The sequence below is a fragment of the Vigna radiata genome, chromosome 8 (genome assembly GCF_000741045.1).
Source record: "Vigna radiata var. radiata cultivar VC1973A chromosome 8, Vradiata_ver6, whole genome shotgun sequence".
Lineage (NCBI taxonomy): Eukaryota > Viridiplantae > Streptophyta > Magnoliopsida > Fabales > Fabaceae > Vigna > Vigna radiata.
Genome location: NC_028358.1, coordinates 34,065,551 through 34,077,659, shown reverse-complemented (window position 1 = coordinate 34,077,659; position 12,109 = coordinate 34,065,551). Strand labels below are relative to the sequence as shown.

The following is a 12,109-nucleotide window of genomic DNA, read 5'->3' as shown; positions in this document are numbered from 1 at the left end:
TAAAAAAAAAAAAAGCAATTTACTTCAGAAAAAAGAAGCAATTTACTAATATAAGTTTATTAATGGGACAAAAAGCAATTTACTTAAAAAAAAAATACAGAAAAAAAGTGGTAACAATATTAAAACCGTGGTTCAATTAACCAATATAAGTTAATCATAGTGTACAATTTTAATCTGTATTCAAGAACCAGAAAAGCAATCACTTTAATTAACCAACATAAGTTGGCTTTGGTGTGCGTAATTATTTATTTTCATAAACAAATGCCAATAACTTAACCTCCATTAGTAGCGCTACCACTAAGTAACCACGGCCATTACAAAAAGCGTACTTCCCAGCATCTTTTGCCATTTCATTCTTCCACTCCCCACATTTTAATATATCTTTTATTATATTATTTTCCACACTCAAATAATTATTCTCAAAAAACATTCTTAAATTAGCAATAAAACATATATTTCTTGTGCAATCTCCCCTACCTTGGATATCTTATGTAATATATATAGGAAATATATAATTAAAAAAAAAGTGTTTACGTGTCTGACAAAAAATATTGCACCCCACTCACGTGATTTTCTCTTATAAATGGAACTTCTTAGTCGAAAGCTGACCAAAGTTGTTCTATAGAAAGAATCAGCAAAGGGTGATTGAAAAGAGAAGCAGCAGAGAAGGGAAGTTGAAAATTGTAGAGAAGAGATTAAGATGGAATGGAAGAAATACTATTTGGATGTGGCGTTGGTACCATTGGGTTTTCTTATAACCATTGGTTATCATGTTTGGTTATGGAATAAGGTTCGTACGCAGCCTTCTTCCACCATAATCGGAATCAATACTCATGGAAGACGCTCCTGGGTCCCTGCCATGTTGAAGGTATTTCTCTTCCTTCTTTCTTTTCTCATTTTCTCACTTTCATCTCTTCAACCTAAGCTTTAAACTGCTTTCTACTGTTTTTCTTTCTTTCTCATATTCAAACCAGACAACTTTTATTCATGAAATTTTGATATCACTGTTGCCTGTCAAAGTCACACTCTATTAATTTAATAAAGATATGTGAAAAAAGAAGGTATTATTTTGCAAGTTCAAGGTAATGTGTTCTTCGAATATCTTGCTATGGAATTGACCGTTCCAGTCATTATAAAATAATTATCCCTTTTGTTTACGTTATCTTCTGTTAATCTATCTAAGTTTGCGAATAAGGGCACACACACATCTTTCATCTTTTATTCGATCTTACTCACCTTGCTTATTTGAATTATTTATCTATATATTATATTTAATGCAGAGAAAATTTTATTTCAAACTAAACACCAAATTTGAAGACATATATATACTTCTCTTGAATTAATAAACAGAAAATTAAGGCAAAAATCTTACCAGGATCTCAGAATCATAATACAAATATTAATTGTTTCTCATGCCTAAACATGATGTCATTATAAATAAACACACACACACGAGAATATATATATGTATAAGTTGTCATGATATAATTTTATTTGAATTTTCAATATTTTCTCTTTGGGCATTTTAAATCATTATAAAACGACGAAGAGTGTTTAGAATTTTGTTTAAATGCTTCTTGGAATATTTATTTCTTTTGGCTTGTGTTTAAATAAAGAAAATTATTTAACGTGTAAACTGTGTTGGAGTCGCTCGGATTTTTGTAAAAGAAAAGATTTTAGTTTTTACGTTGTGAATAATGATGTATTTTTTTATAAATGGTAAATTACGTCCCTGGCTGTAGTTCCAAAAGTTGATGAGACAAAATATAAGAAAAAAAACTTAAACAAGAAATAACTGGTATTACGTATAAGAATTAAATATGATTTTAATGGAAAATTGAAATGCCCTATACCTTCCATCCTCATGTTGTTCACTGATTTTGAATCACTGCATTTCTTGCGAATACTTTTTTATTTTTAATCAAAAAGTTGAAATGTTATAATACGAGTTAGGCCCAGTGCCAAGCAAGCCTCCACTTGAGAAGCTGCGAGGTTGGGGGAAGAGATTTTATGAATATTTTTATTCTTATTAATTATCTTATGAATATTTAGTGCATAATTAAAATTATTTTTAAAATTTGACACGTATGGAGTAGATATATAAGTAGAAAATAAAATTTAAATTTGAATGTTTTTGATAAAAAATAGTTTTTAAAATAATTAATTAACAATGAAATGAAGGAAGAACAGGTTGAAAGATATTGCTTTAGTAAATGGATTCCAGGGCCCTGTGTTTGGCGTGGTGTTTATCAGTTTAGAATCTTGAAATGACAAACATACAAATATGAATATTCTTGAGAATCTTCATACTACTGGCTGCCCTAGGATTTGGATTTTTTAATGACAATGTCTGGGCTGCCTTTTGCAAAATATGGTCCATCACTTTCTCCTTCGTAACTTCATATATATATAAAAAATAAAATAAAGTATTTTATTTTTGTGGTCTCTTCTTCATTACAAAGTGGATCGCCCTTTTTCTAGAGTTACTTCTTCATCAAATAATTGATTCCCAGGAATATAAGTTTCTGCTTTAATTACATCATACACTAAATAATTAAACCATGTGTTCGCCACAAGCATTATCATACTTCTAATCAACTTAATCTTAAATTTACCTGAAAGCATAAAGGCATCTATATATATATATATATATATATATATATATATATATATATAGTCTTTCTGTTTGGTTCTCTTCACATCAAACATGATTCAAACAAGCATATAGTACACATGACACGCATCCACATGACCTAAACCTGAAAGTAGAGGTTGGTGAATGTAAATAAATTTATAAATTTATAAATCCATATTTATCTGATACGTTTTTAGTATGTCAGGATATTGAAAAGAAGAACATTTTAGCAGTTCAAACACTTCGTAATATGATAATGGGATCGACTCTTATGGCGACAACATCGATTCTTCTCTCAGCCGGTTTGGCAGCTGTGATAAGCAGCACATACAGTGTGAAGAAGCCTCTGAATGACGCTGTGTATGGAGCCCACAGTGAGTTTATGGTGGCACTGAAGTACGTGACACTGCTAACCATATTCTTATTCTCATTTTTCTGTCACACCCTGTCGATTAGGTTTTTCAATCAATTGAGCATCCTCATTTGCACACCACAAGATGTCATGTCCATGGTCACACCTCAATATTTGACTGAGCTTTTGGAGAAGGGAACTATTTTGAGCACTGTTGGCAACAGGCTCTTCTACTCGGCTCTTCCTTTTCTTCTTTGGATCTTTGGACCTGTCCTCGTTTTCTTGTCTTCTGTAGCAATGATACCTGTGCTTTACAACCTAGACATTCTTTGTGGAACTGTCAAGACCAACAATGACAAAGGGGACGACTATGTTTGAAACTAAATACATATGTTTATAACTAGGTTGCATCATTTACAACTTTAACGTTGTAAAGGTGTTGTGTTTTACTCGCACAGCCACATGCTGAAGCGTTTTTCTCTCAATAATTCTACTACTTTTTCCGATGTATCTTTCATTGTGATTATCATTGTTAGCCCTTTAGCTGTTTTCTCATGGAAGCTCTTTTATCCTAAACCACTCAACAAAAAGACTTCAACACTACTCCTTTAATAATCTTTTATCGCCATAATTTTACACTGTTAAACTTATCACACCTTTTTCTTACCATTTCAGAAAAATCACTGGAAATTTGTTGTACAAAATGTTTTTTTTTTTTTTATTTAAATAATAATAATGCTATGAAAGCTGGCCACAGTGCTGTTTTGTTGTTTTGTGGGCTAAGTTATCGGAACCACGAGTTTAATCACCGAGTCTTTGTTTAAGAAAATGAATGTTCCCCTCTAAGCTTTATTGTTTCGTTACTTTTCATAAACAAATAAAACTTTATTAATGTGCGTGTACCTCTATTTCCACCTACTATATATATATATATATATATATATATAGGATCGCGAAACAGATATAATTTTTCTTATAATTTCTTTTATGATGGTTATATAAGATAAGAAAAGAAAGTAAAGTTTTGACTTAATTAAGCTGGATTCAATCTAAAATTACGTATTTTACTTTCCTACATATAAAGTGATCAATAAAAAAGCAGATTGTTTAAGCAAGTAATAGTTAAAAGGAACAAAAGCAAATCCAATAGCAATTTTAAGTTGATGATTACTAGTATATATGACGATATTATAAGTATATTTGATGAATTTAGTAAAGTTAAATCACTGAGAAAGAGAATGATACGTGTTCATGTTGATTTCTTATAAAGTGATGATTATTAGTATATATTAGTGAAAATGAGCATAGTACATGTTTTCTTTTTTCATCATAACAAATAATAATAAAATCATAAATATAAAAAAATATAAATATATTTTGATAATTTTATTATAAATAGTTTTTATTTATTTTGTGTTATATTTCATAATAAATAATTTTTAAAAAACCGGTCATTTAAAGAATAAAATTGATTAATAATTACTTAATAAAGGGTAAATTTAGAAGAATATATATTTATACCAAAAAAAAAGGAAGGAGAAATTGATCAAGGACCTCGATGTTATAAAGTCTATTTGATTAATTTTGTAAAGTTAAATAATTGAAAAAGAGAATAATATACAGAAAAACTATAAGTACGTGTTAGTTTCTTTCCAGATTAAATGAGTTTAGTTTCTATCTGTTATCAGTTTCCATATATTTATAGTTGATTTAAGTTTGAATTAAAAATTATATATTGAGTATAGATAGAAAAGAAAAATAATATAAAAAAAATATTTACAAACACGTTAGTTTTTAAGATTTTGGATTAGAAGAGCTATCACGAATTGTTATATTCAAAACTTTTGAATATTTAGTTTATCTCCATAAAAAAAAAATATTGCAATATTGAAATTAGTGTCAATAATTGATCAAGGACCTCGATGTTTATTTTTAAAAAATGTAGAAAAAAAAAATCTTATGAGAATGTGTCTACAAAATCAAACTTTAATTTTAGATATCAATTACGTGAAGGAATTGTTAACATTTACTATTATGTTACAAAGGCAATTACATATAATTAATTGACTAAATTATTTATAATTTTTTTAAATATTTATATCACCTAACATTTATAAAAACAAACTTAAATACAAAGTAAATTATTATTTACTTATTAGAAAAAAATATTTTATTTAGATGAAGACTAAAAATGTTTCGATTAGTTTTATGTGAAAGAAAAATTAATGAATTATTATAAGTTTTATCTTTTTAGGTCGAAATATTCCGACGTATATTTAATTATAATAAAGAATTAGCATATAGTCGTTTTAAAAAAAATATTTGTGTTAATATTTTTTAAACAATTTTTGTTTGCTTTTGTTGAAATTCAGAATTTCTGAGTTATTAGTTGATATATATCTTGAAATGGATCAAATGTAGGAGTTTAGTGTTTTCTTCTTCTTTTTTCATTGGTTTATATGTTTAAGCTTTTATATTATTTATAGAAAGGTAAAGTTATAAACATATAAAGGTAAACAAATATATACATTTTGAATTTTTTGTATAAAACTAATGAAAAAATTAATATTAAAAGAATAGAAATTAAATATATTAGTTTTTAACTTTTAGAGTGCATAACATTAATATCAAAATAATAGTTTAAAAAATTCACCTATAAAACTGAGAATGTGTTATAGGGAAGGTTGTTGGTAAAACTGTACTTGCAAGGATATTTCAACAGTGAAATGAATTGCAAAATTGTGGTCGGAATCAAACCAAAAAAACTACAGATTAATCACACTTTTATAATGTGTGGGAACACCGTAATTACGCAATAGAACAAAAATGTAAAATGATAAAAAAAATGTACTAGTGGTGTTTTTTTTTTTTTGTATTTTTTAAATAATTATAATTTGTTTACATCATATTTCTAACATTTTAATGTAAAATTATTTAAATTAGAGTTTTTTTTCAAAATTTTTCTTTTCATTTCATTTTTTTTATTAAAGTTTTTGTGGTACAAATGCTTATTTAATTGTATTATTGAAATTGAAACTTAATTGTCTTTGGAAATCAATCATGATAAATTGTCTTCATTGATTTCATGTTTTTAATTTCGGGGTGCTTTTGTTGCTTTTGGTGTTTCAATTTTTTTCATATTAATTTTTTATATCAATTTGTTGTATCTGTTTTGTTTTATTAATGTGTTTTTACTATTCATTGTAAAAGTCATAAGAAAATAATTAAAAAAATCATTGACTTAAATATTTTGTTGATAACTTATTTTAAATCTTTTGGGTGACAAACAATATTCCAAAGAGAGTAGGGAGGAGAATTGAAGAAAGAGTTAAATTTATATTCACACCTCTTGCCTTCTTAGCCCAACCCTTTCCCTTTTTGAGTTTATGTCTTCTTCGGCCCAATAACCAAAAAGCCCAAATTCATGTATTTGTCACACTTGTCACGTAAATATTATTAGCATTCTATTAAAAAACAATTTATTGAGTTTTAATTTTACAGGGTTGTATTACTTTATCCATAGGTACAAATTTCATGTCCAGTTTAGTATATATGTTAGTGTTACCTTTTTGTTTATCAACAACTATTAATATTTTCATCATAGAAAAATTCCAAATATATTTTCTTTTACTTTGTTTATGTTGTGCATTATTAGTAAACAATCAACTAGTAATAGGAATATTATAATGATTGTTCTTCGCTGAACTTCACTATCATTGCTTGGTTATCATCGAATGTTTTTAAAAGACAAATGTTTTGGTTGGATATATTAGATAAAAATTGAGAGACAGACAAAAAAATAATAATAAAAGGTAAGATTCTATAGATTAAATGAAAACAACAAAAATCGATGCAAAATTTTATATATATATATATATATATATATATATATATATATATATATATTCCAAATTCAATTTTAATCTTTATGTTTGAAAAATTATTACTTTATTTTTTATATTTATTAAATGTGATGAAATCATCACCCTCCTATACTTATATTTGTTTTGAGAAAGGGTAAAATTTACTATATTTTAGTAAAAAAAAAAAATAGACACCCACCAAAGTCAAACATCTTATTGTAAGTGACAAAAAATAACAGATAGAAAATAACAAAAAAAGTCACATAAGTGTATGCCAGAGTTTTTCATAAAACAAAGTAGATGAACACGCAATATTAAATTTGAGGACTTGGAGTGCATTTTAATTAGCAAAAAGGAAAAAAAAAAATAGTTTTAACATATGTGGGTAGGGGTTCTAATTTTTGCTGTATATGGGCATGGTGAGTGTGACCTATGCAACCTGCAAAATGTTCGTCATATTGCCTAAGAAACAAACATATTCTTAGACCAAACAAAAATCACCGAAAGCAGGTGATGTGAAGTATGACTACTGCGAGCATTTTAAAGTATTCTCGTGAAGATTCAAACTATAAATAATAAGGGCCAAGCAAATGTGGTGCAGTGAGGGGAATGAATGATGATTGGAAAGTAGTATCATTGTGATAAACCGATGATAACTATAGTAGTTTTGTGGTGATAATGCATGCTGCAACCTCAGACTTTTTGAAGCACTATGAAAAAAGTGAAAGCAACTGGGCCATAAAGTAGATATGCATCAAGAAACAAGGAGACAGAACTTACCTCCCCATCATGGTTGCCCTCAACCTAATGGGTCCCCCATATATATATATATATATATACACTTTCATTCATCAGAAAACCCTTTGGCTCATATGTTAGATTCCTTCATGTTTCCCTTTCTTCTGCTGTCTTTCTGTCATAATACTCAAATTTCCATGTATCTCAGTAAAATATATATCCCATGTAAAAATTTGTTCAACTTGCATAATTTTAGAGTTGTAAACAGATGGAGACATTTTAGGTCCCCAGTTGCTGGGCCTGTAGTGGAGAAACTTACAAACTAAATTAATGATTCTTTGCTGAGGCATCCAGCAGGTTATGACAAGTTAACGACTAAAGGTTTATCAAAGTACTGAAAGATTAACTTATTAGGCGAGGCATGTATCATAAAGGTCCCGCTAGAGCTTAAACCAATAATTACGCCTTCAAATGGTTTAAATCTGTCTAGCAGACACTGAAACAGCACAGACAAGAGGGGAAACATGTGGCCTATAATCTTTTTGTTTATTTAATTATATCTTGTCTTTCTTTTCGAAAAATTTGCCTACAGGACATGAAAACTTTGTGGACTATTGTGTAGGTCAAATGATGGCTTTCTCCTAACCTCCTAACAACAATGTTTAAGAACTTTACGAGGTCAATGTTTTGTTTGGAGATCAAATTCTAAATTCTAAGCATATATAAAGAGCAGGGAATGGACATCAGTCAAACACATTGTTGGACATGTTTGATCTTTTGAAATTAAGAGAAAATCCATTCATGATACATTGATAAACTGGCTATAGGGAGCATGTTCAAGACACCTCCATGTGGAGTTTGATTAGAATGACTTTAAAGAAGAACTTTGTTGTCATTTAATTTGCTCAGATGCGTTACCGAATATTTTGTTTTTAGTAAAGGAAGTTTACTTGGATATGCTGGCTCTGACAAGTACACGTTGTCTCGGTTCTTTCAGAATATTTGTATTATATATATATATATAACTCATTACAGTTTGTACACATTCATATTCAAAGCCTTATATTCACATAAGCCCATTTTTACTATCGATGCTTTTTTACATAATAATCGCAGCATAGACATTTTTTCTGACTTTTTCTTGCATGGATACTTCGTATTCTGTACTTGGCATGTTGCAAATTTCTCAATCATGAAACAAATCTCTAACCGTTATCCCAATGAGGATATATGTCTCTCAATTATTCAGGAATACTAGAAAAAGGTTGAATATCAGGCACAAACAAATAACATTAAAATAATGTTCTCTAAAAAGGTTATCCAAAGTGTAATTCATCTGTTGCAAACAAGTCTTTTTGGTCTAAAGCAGTAGTAATAAAGAAAAAAAAGAAGCTCAAGCAATGATCTGAAAATGAAATCAAAAGGAAACGTCTTGTCGTAAACTTTAACCATGATATAAGATTAATTCACGTAATACAGAAAGCTTTATTATAGAACATAACACTGTCGTCGCATATTATGTCCATGGCCACCAGAAAATTGAATGCGCTACACTGTTAACCCTCTCAGCCCTTTATTTTAGGGATTCCAACTTGTCATGGGTCAGTATCAAGTCGTATGCTCTATTACTTTTTCCCATATAGGCACCTAGCAAGGAACAAGATTCATGACAGAAATGGAGAGATAGTATAAATCATCATCTTTACCCACACAAAGGCCAATGAAAGATTCCTATCTTTCTATCTTCCATAACATGTAGGATATGGATGACACAACAAGACTAAAAGTGGGCCCAAAATTTCTTGACTTGGTCCCCTATCTGCTATACCCAATCAAGCAAGTTTTTTTGGATGAATTTGGCAAAATGGAAATCCAGCGGTTTTGCTTTTGCAGTATGACTCTTGGTTTATAGATAAGGTCACCACTTGCTACTTTTAGAACTCAGGTGTATAAATGGTATGACAGAACCTTATAAATACATATAGAACCCTAGTGAGTGAGTTGCATGATTTGGAAGCAGAAAATAAGAGGCACATCCTCCTAAGAGGGACTTGCATGAAGGAGCAGAGAGTGTAGTGCAGCCAAGGATGACTTGCCGGCATTGGCCAAGTTTGTCAACATCTTCACTCATGTTCTTGCCGGCAAGTTGGCCTTGGCTATATTGTACTCTCTTCTTCTCATGTAAGTGTCACAATTAGGCTCAGTCATTGATGCAGGAAGCCAGCCAGCATTTTCCCTCGGCATGCATAAGATAAGTGCACTTCTGTTGATAAATGTTCTCTCTTAGATAGCCAAACTGATAATGTTTATATGCTAGTTTAACAGTGTTAACTGTCCTTTCTTTTGCTGTCATTTCTTTGACAAAGAAGCATGAAGCAAAGTTAAGTAAACAGATACATTTTGGTGAGAGCTGAGATTTAAAGTCTGCAGATGTAGAAGGATTGATCAGCATATTCATTAACTGTGAATTTCCATTGTGATGTATGTATAAACAATTTGCATGCATGAACATATATTTTGAACTTTTTGTACATGAAGAGCTATATGGTATCCAAATGGGGCAAGCTTTTATCACTTATCAGTCACCTAAGGCTTTTGTGAGTGTTAAATGATGATTTTGAGGAGAAGTTACCACAGCAAAACATAAGTGATCTTATTGTCTTCATATATTGTTGTGTAAATGCGTGAAAAAGATTCCTAAGTCCCTTAATGGGGTACTTTTGTTGAAATGTGTATATAAGAAGTGTCTCACTAAGATAATGTAAATAAAGTAAGTGTATATTTTATGGGGTCCACACATACCTCAAAGAAAAGTTATATGAGAGAAAATAAGATGATGATATTTTGACAATAGTTTTTGATAATTTTTTGACAACAAGATACGTGTCATCATTTTATTGATCTATTTGAATTTATGTTTTAAAAAATATTTAAAATGGATTAATCACTATGTATTTTTAAAATATTGCTAAAAATGTATTGTTAAGAGAAATTTTTTCGAGAAAATATATGTTTGATATAAAAGCTCTGAGGACCAGACAAAAGAAAAGGACTGATGGCTAAATTGGTGTCTTGTTTGATATGGAGTTTGAAAATACTAGGAAGTATTAGATATCTCATTATCTCATTTAATAAAGCATATATAAGTAAATGGAAGTTGATTTTTGAAGATTAAGTTATGGTTAAATTTAAATTTTAAGATGGAAAGTATATGGTGTCAGGTGCTATCACCAGATCATCTATATGTATTTAGTTTTATATTTAAGATGTCTCCTACGAGAAGAAGCTTTGATGACTTCACGTTATATAAAATCATAACTAGAATAGAGTATATAAATTACGCAAATATTATTTTAAAAAATAAAAGAAAAACTTTGATTAATTAGAGTTTTATATAGAAATTTATTTCTCTCAAATCTTACATTTCCTTTTCCTCGAAAAAGTAATATGTATTTTTCGCAATATTGGAATAACCCTACTTAAATTGAATAAAGTTATTATAAGAATTTTATTTACTTGTATAATTAAATGACATATCTAATGCTTCCTTTTGATTCTTATAAGTGTCAGATATGTTTGAAAGGAATTTTATTTTCTTACTTATTTAGGAATCTAAAGTTGGAAAACATACTTCTTTTTTATGTCTGGTTTAACATTTAAAATAATATTTTTGAGTTAAAATATAAATTTTACGGGAAAAATTTAACAATACTTTTATTGGATTATTTAATGGGTAACAAATTTATGACTTTAGTAAAATAAAACATTACACTTTTTTTTAGAAAACTTATATAATATTTTTAATGAACCGTACAAAACTAATTTCGTTAACAAGAATCATGATTCTCAAATATAAAAAATTATTTCGACATTAAATATTATCTAAGTTAATTTTAAAGGAGTTATAATTTTATCTTCATATTCTTCATTTCCTATTAATATAACAAAGTAAGTTATTTTTTAGAATAGATTAAGAAATAATACAAGTGATATTTTGGGAAAATATTTTCTTTTTCGTATTTTTATTTTGGGGAGCTTAAGTGAGTAAATATACGCTTTAATCATAAACCAACCTATGTAAGTGAAGTAGACCTGTTAAATAGACCCTTATAATAGGTCCTGGCCCTAGTCCATGTGGGTTGGGGTCAAAAAAACCCCTAGGGTCAAAAAAGTCCTTTATTAAAAAAGTTCTCAGGGCTAAAAAGTCCCAAAGTCCTGTGGGTTAGGACCAGTCCATGGACTTTCTTTTTTACAAAAAAAAAAATAAATATTCAACAATAAATTGCATTTTTGTAGAGAAAAGGAACATTTATGTTAAGTGTTATAACTTGGAAAATACATGTAAGAATACATGTAAGCATCTTTCTTTTACTTTAATAAATATTTTTACATNATTNTTAATTANAAANTAANAAATAGNATTTCATATTTTTCATCCCTAAATTTGACGTTAAATTGAAATTAGTGTATATTATAACCTTTCACAAATTTTAATCTTCAAACTTATTTAACTTCTTCTTA

General features: G+C 28.7%; 1 protein-coding gene across 1 annotated transcript; it reads left to right on the top strand.

The window, feature by feature from the left end:
- Nucleotides 1-549: 549 nt before the first annotated feature.
- Nucleotides 550-3,582, top strand: LOC106771467. The gene is made up of 2 exons (XM_014657454.2): nucleotides 550-868; nucleotides 2,841-3,582. Exons 1-2 carry the CDS (start codon nucleotides 701-703, stop codon nucleotides 3,363-3,365), a joined length of 693 nt encoding a protein of 230 aa, XP_014512940.1. The 5' UTR covers nucleotides 550-700; the 3' UTR covers nucleotides 3,366-3,582.
- Nucleotides 3,583-12,109: the final 8,527 nt, after the last annotated feature.

Coding starts and splice junctions, on each gene's coding strand:
- LOC106771467 (XM_014657454.2), top strand. CDS start 701: ATGGAATGGAAGAAATACTATTTGGATGTGGCGTTGGTACCATTGGGT. Junction 869..2,840: donor GGGTCCCTGCCATGTTGAAG/GTATTTCTCTTC, acceptor TTAGTATGTCAG/GATATTGAAAAGAAGAACAT.